General features: G+C 36.2%; 1 protein-coding gene across 1 annotated transcript in view; it reads left to right on the top strand.

The window, feature by feature from the left end:
- The window catches only part of PSME4 (proteasome activator subunit 4), an 88,309-nt gene that overhangs the window by 53,007 nt on the left and 15,520 nt on the right, over positions 1–19,782 (top strand). The window contains exons 21-38 of the mRNA XM_087436768.1: positions 1,581–1,636; positions 2,488–2,544; positions 2,761–2,816; positions 2,910–3,008; positions 4,382–4,444; positions 4,793–4,888; positions 5,882–6,013; positions 8,347–8,556; positions 9,855–9,991; positions 10,851–10,904; positions 11,207–11,336; positions 12,018–12,099; positions 13,815–13,968; positions 14,742–14,811; positions 16,021–16,146; positions 16,687–16,839; positions 18,667–18,771; positions 19,322–19,413. Of these exons, the coding sequence (XP_087292894.1) occupies positions 1,581–1,636; positions 2,488–2,544; positions 2,761–2,816; positions 2,910–3,008; positions 4,382–4,444; positions 4,793–4,888; positions 5,882–6,013; positions 8,347–8,556; positions 9,855–9,991; positions 10,851–10,904; positions 11,207–11,336; positions 12,018–12,099; positions 13,815–13,968; positions 14,742–14,811; positions 16,021–16,146; positions 16,687–16,839; positions 18,667–18,771; positions 19,322–19,413 (1,872 nt within the window). The remainder of the gene's footprint in view (positions 1–1,580; positions 1,637–2,487; positions 2,545–2,760; positions 2,817–2,909; positions 3,009–4,381; positions 4,445–4,792; positions 4,889–5,881; positions 6,014–8,346; positions 8,557–9,854; positions 9,992–10,850; positions 10,905–11,206; positions 11,337–12,017; positions 12,100–13,814; positions 13,969–14,741; positions 14,812–16,020; positions 16,147–16,686; positions 16,840–18,666; positions 18,772–19,321; positions 19,414–19,782) is intronic.

The raw sequence follows: 19,782 nt of genomic DNA on the forward strand, positions 1-19,782 counted from the left end.
TATTCCTACTTTAGAAAACTACTTACGTTCACAGCAACAGCGAGGAGACATGTACTCTCATGTGATAGCTTGTGACGAGCACCTCCCCATGCTCTACCAGGGAAGGGGGGAGGGGTGACCGTCTTATGCTTTATGCTTGTTACTGTTTGAGCGCAGCACTTTTTTCTCTTTGGAGGTGAAATCTAATTTCAGTAGAGATGTATTTCCTTTGAAGTTCATTATAAAGGAATCTGATTTTATTTTTTACTGACTAGATTCTGGATACATATATATTTTACAACCGTACACAGTTTTACAGAATGCTCAGTTTGCAAGCTGTTGCCAAAGGTTGGAGCTTTATAAAATAAAAACCAGGTTTTAGGAATTTGAATTTGATCTTGAAAGTCTCTATGAAGCAAATCGGCATATTGTATTATAAAATATTACTATTCTTTGTTTATACTCTGTAGGCTTGGTTTTGAAACTTGAGATGTATTGTTGCCATCCTAGGCACTAGATTATGGCGAGGAACATAGTTAAATAATTGACATTTTAGTAATCTTAATGTTATTACTCGTTTAGATAAATCCCAGGATTTATAGCTACCAAATATTAAGGTAGAGATAACTTACTTAATTTTTTAAAAAATACAATGTAGATGGGGGTATGTTGATTTAGAAACAGTGTTGTCTGCATTACTAGTGCTGTATATAGTTCATGGGTGGTGAATAATAACCATAAAATTTATGTTTATTACTAATTGGCCCTATATTGGAAATGCTTACTCCCTATTTCCTTGGCATTTTTCCCTATGTTCATCCTCTTAGAAAGTATTGTCTCTTTGTTTATAAAAAGTTATTGAATTGAATCTCATATTTTGAAGTAAAACGTTGAAAATTAAAGTATAGTTTTCATTGAAGAAGATTTAGATTTCAGATATAAAGGTTTATATTCCCCAGTAAGATCTGTTCTTACATACCTACCTAAAAAATGATTTTTAACCATTTAATGAGTTTAGCTGGGTCTGGTTCTGGTAACATAATTCTTTATGGCAGATCTTTAGTTAGGAAATGCAGTGTTTTTACATCTGAACTTCTTCAGATGTAGTGGCATTTTACTGCAAATGGTAGGAGAGATCAGTTTGTCTCATTTAAAGAGGAAGGGTAATGATTATCTAACGAAGCTTGTCTGCTATAATATTCTAGAGTAAAATTTGTGAGTTTTGTATCTAGTTTTAAGCTTTATTATACCGTTATAAAGCAACTGACTTTTCTTCGTATAAATGTTATCAGATTTAAGCTTGTTTACCCTTGAATATCGAATATCAGTATTATGTTCATTTGGGTGGTGAATTTTACCCCCTACAGTCATTAAATTTAGTTAACATTTTCTTTAAGATGAATAATATTGTCCTTACTGAAACAGATAGCGTTAATCTTCAGAAGGATAGTAAAGAATTAAAGTATTAAAGATGGGAAATCTGTGTTTGTTAAAAGAGCATCATCTTTGTTTTGATTTAAACATTCTAGCAGTGACACTTTTCCCTTTAGTCTTTCTTATTGGTATTATTAATAAATACAAGCACTCTTGTTTTTGTACAGGGTACCAAGTATGGTGTCCTTGGACGAGACAAAGTTGTGTACGGGACTTGAATATGGTATGTGAATCCTACTCTTGAGTAAATCTGTGTGGACTATTTTTGTCAATTACTCTACAAGAGTTAATATAGAATAATTTTGTAGTTAAAATTTTTGTAGTCTTTTGTTATATATAAATGAATATTAATTATGTGATAGTTATCTTTGCATTTTCTGGAGAAACTGGAAAATTATTATAAAAGAATAGCCAGTAAAAGAAATTGGGTCAGTAAATAAATATTTGGGTGCTTTCTGTCTGCAGAGGCAGAGGCAGACTCTGATATATCATAATGTTCATTTATGTTTAGAATTGCTTTAGAACTGGTATATTATACTTGATGTGAATGGGAATAGTATAACCCTTATATATTCTATCTATCTTTATATTTTTTATCATAGTAAAATTTTATATAAATATTTATGTAGAACATATTTTATTATGTTAATTTAATGTTCTGTACCTAACAATAGGACTTGAGCACATTTCTTTGTTGCTAGATTAACACTGCAGTTAGTTCTATATGTTAATTTGCTAGGATATAATTTCTGTTTGCTTGATTTGGGTCACCCCTAACTAACTAGAGAATCCTATGCGTTTATGGTTTCTAATTAGTGAATAGTGTCTTTGAAATATTGGCAAAGATGGCTTTTTCCCTCTCCTCCTTGCCTGCTGAGTCAAGTTTTATGAGTAAGTTGTAAATGTGAAGATTTTAAAAGTTACTCTGTATCATGCCTAGCCACTAATCCAACTGTGATAAAGGCAGATCCATTTGGTTGTTTTCCTGGATTATCTCTTCTTAACATAAACTTTTAACAGTCTGGGGAGCAGTCAATGTGTTTAAAATGCCTTTTCTCATTTTTTAAAAAATAGATCTATCCAGAGAGAACCACCGAGAAGCAATTGCTAGAGTCATAAGGAAACTTCTTAGTAAGTACATATATGCATTTAACTTATTTTTATTAATAAATATTTAGGAATTTTATTCTATAGCATATGTGCTTTTACTTAACATTTTTTTATTTAAATGGTGAGAATATTAGGTAGTGTTTTTTCCTTAACTAATAGATTCTTAACTAATATATCAGTGGTCCTATAGTATTTCAAACCACTTTAACAAAAATCCTTTTTTTCCTCCTATTATAGACCACATACTTAATAATTCAGAAGATGATACCAAGTCCTTGTTTCTTATCATAAAGGTACAATTGTTATTTAATAGTTGCTTAATTATTAATATGACCATGTTTGACGTGATGACTTGTAAATATAAAATTTGAAATTCTTTGACACAGATTATTGGAGACCTTTTGCAGTTCCAAGGATCTCACAAACATGAATTTGACTCCCGTTGGAAAAGCTTTAACCTAGTAAAGAAATCAATGGAAAATCGGGTCAGTATTTTCACCTAAAACTCTGAATTACTTTTTTTAAAGGCGTATAATATTGATATAACCTCCTGATTTAGCGATTGTTCAGCATAGAGAGAAAGTTTCCCTATAAGTAAAAATAGTAGATTTTAAAATATTAAATTGTGGTATAATCAAAAGAATCCTAGAAAAAAATGTATTTTCCTGATGCTAATTCTTATGTCAGTTTCCATGATAGTCTCTGAACTCTCAGTGGGAATTTGGAGTATGATAACTTGGCAGCAGCATTCAGGCTGCCTTCAGGTAAGAACCTGAAGGAGTAAAAGATAGGAATTGTCCACACGCATGACTTTAAAGCATTGCACTTTATGTAGATCTGAGAAAAATATATCTTTTATTTTATTTTGTGCTCCAGAAGTCAGTACAAGCTAATCTGGGGGCACAGAAGAAAGAATACTTACGTCAGCCATTTGATGTTCATAGCAGTGTTCTTCTATAGGAGACTTTTGTTTAAATTGAGTCTAAAAAGGTTGTATAAGTTCATTGTTTAGGCAAGGGATGCTACATATTTTAGACAGAGGGAATGGCACGTAAAAGGGCAGGAGATATACAGACATGGCATGCTTTAGGGAACAGTGGCAGAAGGTAATATAAACTAGTCATTTATAGTTTTGTCCCAAGAAAGTGTTTCAGTTTTATATTCAGCAATGGGGGAGTCATTAAAAGTTTTTAAGTAGATCTGATTTAAATATTGGAAAGATCCATATTCAAGTCTATGAATTTTGAAAAACTCTGCCACTTGTGTGAAAAATTAGTAGTAGGAGATTAAGACTGGAAGCAGGGAGGGCAGACTATTATAGTCCCGATGGAAAAATACACTCTGAATCAAGTCACTGACAGTGGGATGGAGATAAGTGTTTTGAAAAAGAAGGAATTATGGGGACTAGATGATTAATGAGATAAAGACGTGAAAGAGAAACAATCCTTGAGTTCCAGATATCTGCCTTTAGTGACAGCATGGAAGATTGAGGGTAGAGGAGAGCTGAAAAGATAATTTTTAGAAAAATAAAAGATATATTCTGTAGTAAACGTACGCAATTACCCAGAAAGGGCTATTTATAAATGTAACAGAGTCAAGCAATTTTCTTAGTAGGCGGTTTTTGTACTTTTAGTATTTGACTGAATAAGGAGCAACTTCATTGCTCTCCCATTCATGGATCCATTAATAAACTATCAGAGAAAAACAGGCTGTTGAATGAGCCATTTAAAGGGGATATTTCTACTATAAGCACAAAATTAACTGAAATAGTATATTTTACATTAAGGGATTCAGAGGAAACCGTTGTTGAGTTGTCATTTATGGAAAATGTTGATGTGTTGGCTACTTTGTTTTTCAGCTCCATGGGAAAAAACAACATATCAGAGCATTATTGATTGACAGAGTAATGTTGCAGCATGAGGTAAATATCTTTTGTAAATCATGATGACTTTTTTCCTTTTTGGTGAGGAAGATTAGCCCTGAGCTAACATCTGTGCCAATCTTCCTCTACTTTGCATGTGGGTCACCGCCTCAGCATGGCTGATGAGGCTGATGAGTGGCTGATGGTAGGTCCATGCCCGGGATCAGAACCCGCAAACCCAGACTGCTGGAGTGGAGCGTGCCAAACTTAACCACTATGCCATGGGGCTGGCCCCCATGATGACTTTTTTAAATGACTGTTTTCCAGATGAATATTTATTTGTGTAACTTCATAATTAAATAAACTTCTAGTAAAAACTTTGAGATTTGATTTACACTGTTTTTGCAGCTACGAACACTAACTGTTGAGGGTTGTGAATACAAAAAGATACATCAAGATATGATGAGAGATCTTCTGCGTTTATCTACAAGTTCGTACAGTCAGGTAAGGCTAGTCAAAACACTCTGCTCTCCCCCACTCCCGTTTTGTTACACGCAATCTAAATATCCTCGTTTTAACGAGAGTTTAAATAAATTATTGGCGGAGAAAATATCTTTCAAATTGCAAATATATTCAAGCTAATTTTGCTAGTCTTTTTTTGATGTTTATTTGTGCTGTTTGTAATTATTTCTTAAATTTCGAAAGTAATTTAATCAAAGGTGAAAGTGCTGAGTGTGATGTTGCTGCCACTTAATTAAATCACATTATGAGGGCCATATAATTGCTCCTATGCGTTATGCTTGGATTTCAGGACACTGCCACCATGTGAATTGTGGTTAAGTTGTTCTGTGTTTTGGAGAGTCTAATTTTCCTTGTATAGACGCAACAGAAAATCTGACTCGAGTTCTCATCAAAAGTAACTCAATAAAAACTTTGGTATAATCTGCTGATTATATTACTTAACAAATACATATCAGTTCCATTCAGTCTCTCCTTATCAAAAATATTTGAACCAATATAACCTAAACCATGGACGTGGTTGGTAATATGCTTTCCTTTTGATAAAAATAATTTACTCATTTTTGTTAACGCATATGCTTTAATATATTTTTCTCTTATTACAGCATTTAAACAAGCATCAGGTTTTTTTGTTTTTTTTTATTTTTATTTTTTTTGTGAGGAAGATCGGCCCTGAGCTAACATCTGCCAATCTTGCTCTTCTTTTTTTGCTGAGGAAGACTGGCCCTGCACTAACATCCATGCCCATCTTCCTCTACTTCATATGGGACGCCGCCACTGCATGGCTTGACAAGTGGTGCGTCGGTGCGTGCCAGGGATCCGAACTGGCAAACCCCAGGCCGCTGCAGTGGAGCGCACGCACTTAGCCGCTTGCGCCACCGGGCCGACCCCGGGTTTGTTTTTGATAATTCATTTTAAAAGTTTTTCTAGTTTGTCTACCATTTAATAAAAGTTCTCTGTTAATAATACTTTCTCCAGGTCAGAAATAAGGCTCAGCAAACATTTTTTGCTGCCTTGGGAGCATATAACTTCTGTTGCAGAGATATCATTCCCTTGGTTTTGGAGTTCTTACGGCCCAACAGACAAGATGTCACGCAACAGCAGTTCAAGGTATATGGTTTTTTGTTTTGTTTTACTGTGAAAATTTTCCAACATACAGAAAAATTGAAAGAATTCTACAGTATATACTTATATGTTCACCATTTAGATTCTGTGTTAATATTTTGCTATATTTGCTATCACATATCTGTCCATCTCTCCATCCATCTTATTTTTTTTATGTATTTCAAAGTAAGTTGAAGACATCAGTACACTTAACCTTTAAACAGGTTTAGTCTTTTTTCCTCCCTAATTATTTATTTATTTACCTGTGTTTATGATTGGTGTTACGGTGGAGAAAATGTAGGATGCAGTTTTCAGTTGAGTGCCAGTGAATGAGTAGCCTGGCTGGCCTTATGGGAGAGGGGGTTGGAAAACCAAAAGTTTAGAGGAGTGTGATCAGCATGAAGGAAGGCCTGAGAGAGGAAGAAGCATGGTAAGTTTGAGTAACTGAGTGAAAGCTTCTCTGATTAGATCAGAGAAGGAAGGGAATGACACAGATGAGAATACTATATCCCACAGGGATGCAATAGAGTATAAGTGAAATATACCATCAGGTAGAAATGGGTTGGTTGAAGGTGATTTAGAAGGGAGAATTGATAAGACTTGGTGGTTAAATATGAGGGGACTGAAAAAAGGTATCAAAATTATTAAGGTTCTGGATTGTACAGCTGGTTGTTTGGTACATCAGAGAGAGAGAGAACATGGAGCATAGATGATGAATTAGTTTGTTTGGACAAGTTTAATTTGAAGTGGTTCCCATAAGCTAAGAGGCATTTTCAAGTAGGCAGTTAGACATCTGAGTTTGGAGCTGAAGGATACCATTTCAGTGTGTGTTCATGATAATTCAGATCTCTGGGCATGGGTAAGAGAGCCTAGGAGAAGAGTGAGAAGAGAACAGGACCAGGGGACAAGTGTTGAGAAAACTCCATTAGAAGTCCAAGAAGATCTTACTGAGAAGGGAAAGATTAAAAAGATACCAAAACACGAGAAGGAATTATAGAAGCCAAGGAGAGATCTTTCCAGAAGGAAAAGTCAATCAGCAGTGTCATTTGCTTTCTGGAGAGAGTTAAGATGAGAACTAAACCTGTTCCTTGAAGCTTATTTGGAAGACAGGTCAACAAACTATAGCATGGGCTCATTTGCTAACTGTTTGTAAGTAAAGTTTTATTGGAACACAGCCACGTCCATTCCTTCATGTATTGTCTGGCTGCTTTCATGCTACAATGACAGAGATGAGTAGTTGCAACAGAGACTGTATTGCCAACTGTTTACTATCTGACCCTTTATAGGAAACGTTTGCTGACCCCCAATATAGCTGTAATTCATGAGTGTTGTAGAAGATGTAACTCATTGGGTGGTATGTTTTTTACCTTGTTGAGTGCAGTTTAAATGGACAATCAGGTCAAGTAAGATCAAAATTGAAAAATGTCTATAAGGTCAGTAAAATCAAGGTTACCAGTGACCTTATAAGAACCTGTAAAGAGTTGTGGAGTGCAGCGTGGATGAGAAGCCTGATTGGAATTGAGTTAGGGTGAATGTTCAGGAAATTGCAGCTATTAGTTTGGTACTAATAGCTCTTTTCATTAAAATGGGGTACCTTAAAAAGGGGTACCTATTGTCATCAGAATCATTCTGATTAATTGAATTTTCATGAGTAAAAAGTACACAGTATAATTAAGTAGTCTACTGTTTATATACCTAGGAAAATACTTGGTAACCCAATGTTAACTGCTATTTTAGAAATTATTCAAAACATTATGCCCTAACATGCTGAGTGGCGCATTTCGTGGCCTTTTTTTTTTTTTAAAGATTTTATTTAGTTATTTATTTTCCCCCGAAAGCCGCAGTGGATAGTTGTATGTCATAGCTGCACATCCTTCTAGTTGCTGTATGTGGGACGCGGCCTCAGCATGGCCGGAGAAGCGGTATGTTGATGTGCGCCCAGGATCCGAACCCAGGCCGCCAGCAGTGGAGTGCGAGCACTTAACCGCTAAGCCACAGGGCCGGCGCATCGTGGCCTTTATGATATAATTGTAGTAGAAGAGAATTGGAATGGAAGCTTTGTTCTTAAAAACAACATCCTTATTTTTCTATATTATTTAATTAGCCGTACTTTCAGCCAACCCTCTATTAAATGACTTAGAGAAAATATTACTAGATGACAATTAAATAAGTTCAAGTTTCTGAAAGTAACATGTTAAATGTGTGAACCTATTTTACTAACCAGTATCAAGCATTTAAATAATTAAAGTTTAGTAAATTTAAAAATAACGTGTAATGGGGTTGACTACAATTAAATGGTGCCTATTATTTTTCCCATATAAATCATTTTTTTCCTGCAGGGTGCCTTGTATTGTCTCCTTGGAAATCACAGTGGTGTATGCTTGGCAAACCTTCATGATTGGGACTGTATTGTACAAACTTGGCCAGCAATTGTTTCTTCTGGGCTTAGCAAAGCAATGTCCCTGGAAAAGCCATCAATAGTGAGACTGTTTGATGATCTTGCAGAAAAGATTCATCGGCAGTTTGAAACAATTGGCTTGGACTTCACAGTAAGCAAAACCATTTTTTTATTCAAATTTTAGTGGAAATACTGCCTTGTTAAAATGCTTTTTATATTTCTGTTTTCGGTAATAATATTCTTGGTATTTGATTCCAATTTTTTTTTTTTTAAAGCATTTGTTTCTGTTTCCTTTTTGTACTTTGGTGATGATTACTGTGGATAGCAGGGTAGAGTAGGAAATTGGAGTGTGGCCAGGAGAGAGGGAGGTTGTTTTCTGTCAAGAGGCCAGAGAGAGTTATTACATTGTTGCCTTTACCATTATCCCGTGTTATGTCCGTGGCCTCATTTTTCAACGAGTTGATTATATTTTAGGAGTTCACTCATACTAGCCAAAGTCACAAAAGATTGACCACAGGGTTCAAAATCTATAGTGAAGCAAATTAAAATTGGATGATTTGGCAAATGAAAAAGTAAAGAATATCAGGTTCAGTGGTGCTTAAATGGAAAGATGGAGCAGATCATCTAAGAATTTTCAAATGCATATTTACACACCCATCGGAATGGGGATAGGTAAAAGATGTGGGTGCAGTTGAAGCCCCCTCTTCTCTAAAGTGATTATGTTTGACATCTATCCTCTGGTTTAAAAACTACTGCTCTAAAAATGTATTCCTTTTCTATAAAACATAGTCTTGCTATTCGCAACTGTCATGAGATTATGCTTTCTTTTTAAAAAAAAAATTAAAAATTGAGATGTAATTCACATACCAAAAAATTCACCCTTTTAATGTTGTGTGCTTATATATTCACAGTAGTCAATAGTATATTCACAGGGTTGTGCACCCATCACTACTCTAATTCCAGAACATTTTTATCACTCAAAAATAAACCCTGTACCCAGTAACAGCACCCATTCCCTCATACTCCTAGCCCCTGGAAACCACTAATCTACTTTCTTTCTCTGTGAATTTGCCTGTTATAGACATTTCATATAAATGGAATCATACGGGCCGGCCCCGTGGCTTGGTGGTTAAGTGAGCGCGCTCCACTGCTGGCGGCCCGGGTTCGGATCCCGGGCTCGCACCGACGCGCTGCTTGTCCGGCCATGCTGAGGCCGCGTCCCACATACAGCAACTAGAAGGATGTGCAGCTATGACACACAGCTATCTACTGGGGCTTTGGGGGAAAAAATAAATAAATAAAATCTTTAAAAAAAAAAAAAATGGAATCATACAATATGCGGCCTTTTGTGTGTGGCTTCTTTCACTGAGCATAATGTTGTCAAGATTCATCCATGTTGTAGTATGTGTCAGCACTTCATTTTTTCCCCTGGCTTTTCTTTTTAATAAGATTCCAAAGTCATGTGTTGGAACAGCAGAATTACTTCAACAATCAAAAAACCCCTCTACAAACCAGGTAATGCTTAGCTCAGAGGAAATTAAAGAAGGACTTAAACGCCAACAAGAAAAGAATGCTGATGCCCTAAGGTAATTATGAATGCCTGCTTGTCAAGATGGGTAACGTTATAGATAGTAGGTTTAAAATATCTCTAAAATATAGATGCACCATAACTACCTAATGAAATTTACACATTGATTCTGAAAAAATACAAAAATCTTAGGAGATAATTATTGTTCGGATGCTATGGAATTGGAAAATACCATCTTAAAGTTATCTTAATATCATGTCTTTTTTTCAATGTGAATTCTCTTTGTTTTTTTTTTAGTACACATATCAGTGATTAAATCCTGAATTCAAGTTCAACACATGTATCTCTTCATAGCTCTTAGAATAATTACTTTTTGATCAAATTTATGCAGATTTGGTATCAGGATATTTGTAAACTCTTTTTACATTTTTGGAACCAAAGCACATCAGGGGTTCAGTAATAACACTCAAGCAAGCAGGAGCCTTCCTCATTTGATTTTGTCTTTGCCTTATGAATGTACTTATGAATTTTTTTCTAACATGTCTGTAGAAATAATAAACTCTTATTATAGCCTACTTCATGTATACCTGGAGTGCCATATAAGGAGACCACTCTTAACTAATTGATTACTACTCATAAATTTACTTTTGAATGTCCGCTTGGGAATAGTTGAGTTGCTCAATGTACTTAGCACTTTTTTTTTGTTTTCTCTCTGCTTTTCATGGTCTTTTCCCAGTGTCGCTGTTCACCCGTCTGCTTTCACTCTGGCTGGCTTCTCACCAGGTCCTTTACAGTCTGGTGATGAGAAGTCAAGAGAGGGTGAATCTGGCCAGAATTTGAATTTATATTATGTTATTTGATGTTCATCTTAGTGTTGTATTAAAGCAATACCTCACCTTAATTTTTTTTTTCTTAAGGAACTATGAAAATTTGGTAAACAGTTTGTTAGATGGTGTGGAGCAGAGAAATCTGTAAGTGCAAAATTTTTTTTAGTTCTTGAGGCTTTTATCTTAAAATAAAATAAAATTTCTACTATTATAGGCCATGAATGAATGTGTCACAAAAAATTGTAGTCTGATTCGTGAATTTAGAAGACCAAGAGGAGAAGTTTGGGGCTAATGATAGGAGCAGTGTTCTTCAATATACCTATTTTAATTCTTGGGAAACTTAAAATTAATGTTTCAAATAGAGTGTTTTTTTTTTTTTAAGTGGTTTTATGAGTGATATGTTTTGTGATTTTGTTTGTTTGTTTGTTTGTTCCTCTCCTTTTCAGGCCCTGGAAATTTGAACATATAGGCATTGGGCTTCTGTCTCTACTCTTGAGAGATGACCGAGTGTTACCTCTTCGTGCCATACGTTTTTTTGTTGAGAATCTCAACCATGATGCAATTGTAGTTCGAAAGGTAGATACCTTATTTTAGCTACAATCTTGGGTTAAAGAATTTTTACCTCACGCAAAGCCTTTAAATTCTTCACAAACAAGACACACTTAATAAATATGTTGAATTGTATTGATTTCAAATCTACGTCTCTTGGTTCAGAGGTGATAATAATTCATCCAACAAATACATGATGTGCTCAGGCACTGCATTTCAACCCTGGGGATATAGCAGGGAATAAGTTGATAGGTTAGTGGAAGAGACTGACTTTGAAAAATTACTTATAGGTATGAAGTGTTACAGGAAGGGGAAGATATCTGAGGATGTAACTTTTTGTTTTACTCACAAAGTATTAGAGGTAGGGTGCAAGATGGGACTGACCTAGCCTAGTACATTGGAGAAAACCCTTAGGGAGAAATGGTTAGGCTGAGATTTGAAGAATGAGCAGGTATTGGTTTAACAGAGAAAGGATCCAAGTTTTCTAGGCAGAGACTAGCATGGATGAAGGTTCAAGAATCAGAATTGTGAATGACTCATTCCAAGTCAGATTTAGCACTCATGTGGCCGTGCCACCAGATGTCAATGGGTGAGGTGTGTCTCTACTTTTGAAAGAAACAGAATCTAGCTTCTGCTTTGACCAAGGCATGCAACCATTTAAGAGATTTAAACTTTTTGTTATATGTACCTTACCTGTTTCTTTTCTAGATGGCGATCTCAGCTGTTGCTGGTATTCTTAAACAGCTAAAAAGAACCCACAAAAAGCTGACCATCAACCCCTATGAAATCAGTAAGTACTGCCAAATGTAATTTATAGCGGTTCTCAGTCAAACTGGAAAATTTCTTTGAGGTGTATAAATTATAGTTCTTGATCTCAAATATTTTTCGATACAAAGTATAGAAAGATTTTAATACAAAGTATGAAATAATAGAAAGGGAAGACAGTTGACTTAGTAAAAATGAGTGATAAAAAGTATTTATAAAAATAGATTGACCTTTTATGTCTTCATAATACATGTACCTCTTGCGCACTCTGAGCAAACATGTCATCTACTGCTTTTTTGTCTCACCAACTAAGCAATTATACTAGTTATTTATCAAACTGTAATTCAAAGGCTTAAAATATTATTACCATTAATACATCACTATGTAAAATGTTTCTCTCTGGGGGCCTGCCCAGTGGTGTAGCGGTTAAGTTTGCGTACTCCGCTTCAGAGGCCTGGGGTTCACAGGTTCGGATCATGGGCGTGGACCTACGTACCACTTATCAAAGCCATGCTGCGTCCATATGAAGTAGAGGAAGATGGGCACAGATGTTAGCCCAGGACCAATCTTCCTCAGCAAAAAAGAAGAGGATTGGCAACGGATGTTAGCAGGGCTAATCTTCCTCAAAAAAAAAGTTTCTTTCTGGGTGGTAGAATTAGGGGCAAGGTTAATTTTCTTCTTTATTACCTTACTGTATCAGAGTTTTTAAACAGTAATCTTATATAAACAGAAAAAAAAAATAATTTAATTTTGGAGGAAAAAATATCATTTTTATTCCTTTGGCTACCAAATTTTTTATCTCTGATAACTCGTGTGATATTTAAATAGCTGTCTTCAGTTCTCCCCCACCCCCACCTTTGGGTGGGGCGCATAGCTATGTACCACCGTCTTTATTTTAGAACACTATAAAATGGTGTCAACTAAATGTAGGAAAGACTTTCCTTATACTCCCTACTACTAATCTTGTTTTACCCTCACTTGAAACACATGTTTGTAGGTCTCATATTAAATGAATATTTAATGGTTCCAAAAAACAAGTATGTGCACATGCATGTGTCTGGAGAGAGTGTCAAAGTACACATGGCAAAATGTTAAAATTTGGGGCATCTGGGTGAAGAATATATGGGAATTCTTTGAGCTCTGTAAGTCTGAAATTAATTCAAACCTAGAAAGTTTTGACAAAATTAGTCTTTTTAATTTTGGTGAAAGGAATGAAGTGTGGATCATGCTTGATTTTCTCCCCACAAATAACTGTCCCAACGCCATTAGTGGATAATCCCATCTTTTTCCCTCTGGTATGAAATGCCTCATAATATATGTTGTCTTGCCTTGAGCGCATTTTTTTTTTTTTTTTGTGAGGAAGATCAGCCCTGAGCTAACATCCGTGCCCATCCTCCTCTTTTTGCTGAGAAAGACCAGCCCTGAGCTAACATCTATTGCCAATCCTCCTCCTTTTTTTTTTCCCCCCCTTTTTCTCCCCAAAGCCCCAATAGAGAGTTGTATGTTATAGTCGGAAATCCTGCTAGTTGCTATATGTGGGACGCCACCTTGGCATGGCCCGACAAGCAATGCATCAGTGTGCGCCCGGGATCTGAACCCGGGCCGCCAGTAGCGGAGGAGTGCATTTTAATAGACTCCTATTATGACGACAAAGCCACACTAGTACTATTGAGTGAAAGTTGAGAATAATTATTGCATGGATATTTTTAAGTTCATCAAATGTAATTGTCTTTTCCTTAGGTGGATATCCTAAACCCACCCAAATTCTTGCTGGTGATAGGCCTGATAATCATTGGTTGCATTATGATAGCAAAAGTATACCAAGAACTAAAAAAGAATGGGAATCAAGTTATTTTGTGGAAAAAACTCACTGGGGATACTACACCTGGCCACGGTAAGTTGCACCTTGCCATGCACCCAGTTTATCTTTGATATAATTTGTTGTATCATCTTTGGATTTCTGGGGAGGTTCAGAGGCACTTGAAGCAGTTAGAGGTACTCTGCCACCAAAGATACACAATCTCCAGCTTGTTTCCTTTTCCCTCTTCTTTTTATTTTGCTCTTGGCAGTGCTATGCTTCAATCCTGCCTCTCTCCTTGTCTTTCTGCTGAAACCCTTAGACTTCCTCAGTCCCACTATTATATGTCTCAGGAGTTTGTTAATAGTGGCTCTGAATTATATTCCTACCCATTAATACTACACATGCCTAAACCTGCCCAGAGAAATACTTATTTATCTCTTATTGTTGACCCCAATAATTTATATTATTAGGATACAAAGGTCTGATAGATTTTTTTTTTTTTTTTTAAAGATTTTATTTATTCAGTTTTTTCCCCCCAAAGCCCCAGTAGATAGTTGTATGTCATAGGTTCACATCCTTCTAGTTGCTGTACGTGGGACTCGGCCTCACGTTGGACGGAGAAGTGGTGCCTCGGGGCGCTCCCGGGATCCGAACCCGGGCCGCCAGCATCAGAGCGCGCACACTTAACCGCCAAGCCACGGAGCCGGCCCTGATAGATTTTTAAGACCGAGACTGTTAGTAATGTACTTGTATCCCCAAACTTAGCGTCTAATTAGAGTTCATTAAAAGTGCCTTCTAATGCTTTCTATCCATGAAACTCATATGTTTTTCTGTGTGTGTTCCACATATGAACTCTTCCTGTGTAGGAATATGGTTGTTTATGCTGGTGTGGAAGAGCAGCCTAAGCTCGGCAGAAGCAGGGCGGATCTGACAGAGGTAAGCACGCCGTTTCCACCACGCGTGCACACTTACCCTGCGTCTTGTAGCCACTGATTTATTCCAAACTCAGTTCATGGTTTTTTTCCAAATTCACGTATTAGGGTATATATAGCACGGGGTAAATCTTGGTGAATGTGTACTCCCTTACTCCTCTCCCCCTGTCCTGCCTCCCCCCATTCTGTTAGGGCCAGTCAGCATGAGTCTTTTTGTGTCTAAGGTTACTTTCAAGTTACCACCCCACTTAGCACTCACTGGGGTACTGCTTTATGTAGTTATCTGCTTGTTTCTTATATCAGTTCTGTCTGCTTAACAAGCTTCTTGAAGACAAAGATAATGACTGGCTTTTAGTTTGGTTTTTTTTTTGTTTGTTTGTGAGGAGATCAGCCCTGTGCTAACATCCACCAATCCTCCTCTTTTTTTTTTTTTTGTGGAGGAAGATGGCCCTGGGCTAACATCCGTGCCCATCCTCCTCCACTTTATATGGGACGCCGCCACAGCATGGCTTGCCAAAGCAGTGCGTCGGTGTGCGCCCGGGATCCGAACCAGCGAACCCCGGGCCGCCGCAGCGGAGCGCGCGCACCCAACCGCTTGCGCCACCGGGCCGGCCCCCGGCTTTTAGTTTTTTATTGCACATAAGTGATGGGTACTCAATAAATAGATGTTTGTAGATTAAAGTGTAAACTCAATCTGTCTAGAAGCTATTTCTTTATCATTTTGAAAGTTAACTAAGGACTTTTAAGTTTATGTCTTCCTCAATTAAGTTAATGGTGTTGTAGCTTTTATTTTCTAATTCTGAACAGAGTTTCCCTTTCAACTTCTGATGTTTTATAAATACGGAAATAATTTGCTGAGGTTTGGTTTACAATTTAGAGGATTTTCCTAAATTGCACACAAGGTGGCACGATAGCATTATCTTCATTTCCCAAGCAGAATATTTGTTGGTTTTAATTCACAGTTTGAGCAATGGAATCCTAACTTGAAGATCTGAAGGAAAACTTTTAGCTATTCTTATGGATTTCGCATTTTTAGGAGACAGTGTTATTTTGGTTCTAGAAAGCCTCGATGAGAACTAAAGGTTCTGTAGAATAAAAATAACAACCTACTATTGAGTATTGAAACTTTACAGTTGAATTTTAATGTTTTCAGAATCATGTTTTTAAGTAGAATTTAAACCCTGAATGTTGTTCTTTTTTTTTACCTTTATAGGCAGAACAGATTATATTTGATCATTTTTCTGATCCTAAATTTGTGGAACAGTTAATTACTTTTCTATCTTTAGAAGACAGAAAAGGAAAAGATAAATTTAATCCTCGACGTTTTTGCCTCTTTAAGGTAACTATGTTATATAAATACCTTCTTCATAAAGCTTAGTGACAGTCACTTTGTAGGTTCATAAATTTTAAAGTATTTCATCAAAGTTTGAGTTTTGTCATCTGCTGTCTTAATCTGAAATGGCCCTAGAAGTTGCACTAATCATATTGATCTTGTCCTAGGGTCTAGGACTCGTATTAAAAAAAGCTTTTTAGTATTTGTCTTTAATATTTGTAGTTAATAGTAGAAGCAAGAAAACCCCACAAGATTATATGCATTTGATGTTTTGATTTTTTTTTTTGAGGTGTGTGTGATATTTTTAAGGTCAGAAAGATTATTAATTTTGATTTCATTGATTATATTTTAATGTGATATGCAAAATGATGGTATTCTTACCATTTTAACTTACAGACATTGTTAAAGCAGTTAAGTTCTGAAGGGGAGAATACTTGGAGTTTTTTCAGCACTGTAGTAACGTAATGAACAAATGCAAGCATATTGTAACTATAATGGAGATGATAATCATTTGAGTACTAAAGAACTTTCTTTTTGATTTGATAGGGTATATTCAGAAATTTTGATGATGCCTTTCTGCCAGTTCTGAAGCCCCATTTAGAACGTTTGGTTGCAGATTCACATGAAAGCACTCAGCGATGTGTAGCAGAAATTATAGCTGGTTTAATCAGAGGCTCTAAGCATTGGACATTTGAAAAGGTGATGTATTTGTACAGCACATTCCCTGTTCAAGCTACATTATCCATTTATGTAGCAATTCCCAGCACACTGGGTAGTAATACTTAATATATGAAATGTTCAATTCCATATTGCTTTTGAGTATAGATCACAAACTAGTGGTCTGTAGATGACATTCAGTATCTTTTAAAATTTGAATTATTTGCCCCCATTAGGGAAAAAATCAGGATAGGTCATGTAAAAAAGATTACAGTTTCTTTTGAAAAATGGGAAGATCCTGGAACACTGGTCCCACGTTATTGCGCTGCGTCAGTTGGCTGGTGCTGCGCCTGGGCTTCTCCGTTCATCAGGCACTCTCTCTTCTCATTGAATCCTTTCTCTTAGCCTCCTCGCTCATCTTCATTACTCATTTGGTCTTGTAGGCAGTTTGAGTTTGACACCCTTTTATCGAGTATCCCTCTTGTTAATTGTAGGGTTTAGTGTTATATACCTGCACTAAGGTTAGTTTCTTAGCAAAATGCTCTAGACTGAAAATAACCTGCTAAAATGTCCAGAATGCCTGAATATAAGATTGGCTACCATTTCCTCAAAGAAAAGATGCAAATATTATTTTTGTCAAACATAATTACACGTAATTTTAGGAGGACTGTGGACACTTTTTAATATATTAATTTAGTTATATATATTCAAATCACTTATTAAATAAAAGTATCTTAATTTGCAATATTGCCTGTTTCCTGCTCACATATCATGAAACAATTTTATTTAAACATGTCACACGTATCCTTGTCATCCTGTCTGTCATTTTTGAGTTTCTCTTTTCTAGAATACATCTCCTTTCCTCATAAGTTGTTTAAGATAAAGCTTTTTTTCTTCTTCGTCTTCTTTTTAATCAATGCCTGGTGCTATCGCTGGAAATTTTATCCCAAGCCCTCCCTCCCCATTTGTCCTATATAGGTCCTTTTGACTAAAGTACAGTCCATGGACCTGCAGCATGGGCATCACTTGGGAGCTTGTTAGAAAAGTAGGATCTCAGGTCCCACCTTGATCTAATGAATCAGAATCTGCATTTTATCAAGATCTCAAGGTGATTTGTGTTCTCATTAAACTGTGAGAAGCATCCTTACACATGTATTTGCAGTCTCTGTATAACTGAACACTTTTTAAAGGCTATAATCATCCAGAACTTGGAATTTGAAGATTATACTTCAGGCTAATACTAAATTGTATTAAAATGTTATTGCTTCCTATATTAGGATTCAGTCAAGTGGCCTCAATAAGCATTGCAAAACTTAGAAATGATTCAAGTTTTGTTTCAGCCCAGTGTAGTATGTTACTCAAAAAAAATTTTTTTTTTTTAAAGATTTTATTTATGTTTTTCCCACCAAAGCCCCAGTAGATAATTGTATGTCATAGCTGCACATCCTTCTAGTTGCTGTATGTGGGACGTGGCCTCAGCATGGCCAGAGAAGCAGTGCCTCGGTGCACACCCGGGATCTGAACCCGGGCCGCCAGCAGCGGAGCACGCGCACCTAACCTCTAAGCCACGGGGCCGGCCCTCAAAATTTTTAAAAGAGAACTTTTCAGTAGTATGAGAGATTTTGTAAGGCCATATAAGGTGTTTCCTCTTTTCTGAGTAATGTTTTTGGAAAAAAAATTCACCTATACCTGGGTGTGTATAATGATAATATAGTGAAGTTACTTCCTGGATTATTGGGGCATTCTAAGACATAATTTAAATGAGGTACCAGTTTGTGTATTTGTATGTGTGTGTTTCTAGGAGAAGATAGTTGAAGAAAAATGTTCTGAGTACCATTAACTTTTCCCCCTGTATTTTGTTTTGAGTAGGTAGAGAAGCTTTGGGAGCTTCTGTGTCCTCTGCTTAGAACCGCATTGTCCAACATTACGGTAGAAACTTACAATGACTGGGGAACTTGTATAGCAACATCCTGTGTAAGTTCTCCCACTTCCTTTTCTGTCTAACTCGTCTATTCAAGCAGTTTCCTGCTCCTCTTAATAACTCTTGAATCTTGAAATTTGGTTCATAGTTTTGTCATCTTACATAATGAGAGATGGTTCTATTTAGCCTTTCAGATAAGCCTTGAGGGATAACTCTTAAGTGATTATTATATTTTCTCTGCCATGGTAATGCATTTTTAGGTTGAATGACAAGTCAAATCATATGTCTGGAAATGTGACTTAAATATAGTAAAAGCCACATGATACAAGGTTATAGGTGTTATTTTTGATACTAAATATGGCCATAGCTTGTATGCTTTGGTTTAAATAGACAGTCGATTTAGCTAACAACAGTTTTCTAACTGTTAGTTTTTCTAACATGAGCTATGATAATACATTTGGATTTGACTCACCTATGATTTTAGTTTGATTTTTTTCCTATATACTTATGTTTATTTATAATATTTCTAAAATAATGAGATCTGATTTATTTACAGAATTGTAGGACCCCTATTTTAATTGTTACTTTATATTTTCAACACAGGAAAGTAGAGATCCCCGGAAACTTCATTGGCTTTTTGAGCTGTTGTTGGAATCACCATTGAGTGGTGAAGGAGGATCCTTTGTAGATGCATGGTAAATAAAAAGAAAACTAATGAGGTCAACAGAAGATTTTACAACAAAACATAACATCTTTATTTTTGATGTATGATGGAAGTGAACTGTCTGTACTCCTAAAGGCTAGATAATGTAACTGCTTTCTTCTGGGAGATGGTGTGATCCAAGTCAATACAACATATGATACTACATAGAGTTATTTCTCAATTGGGAACAGTAGGAGAAATGGAGGCAACCTGGGCAATTCATACATAAGTTAGGTTCAGCCTTCTCTGCTGTCAAATCTTTTGTACCAGGACTGCTTTTTTATACCATGACAATATTAACTTCTTTATTACATCTTCTCCTATTTCACTCTTTCCTACTAGGAAAGAAGAGAGTAATCCT

Source organism: Ceratotherium simum, chromosome 11 (assembly GCF_057802395.1).
Source record: "Ceratotherium simum simum isolate JZ-2026a chromosome 11, ASM5780239v1, whole genome shotgun sequence".
Taxonomy (NCBI): Eukaryota; Metazoa; Chordata; class Mammalia; order Perissodactyla; family Rhinocerotidae; genus Ceratotherium; species Ceratotherium simum.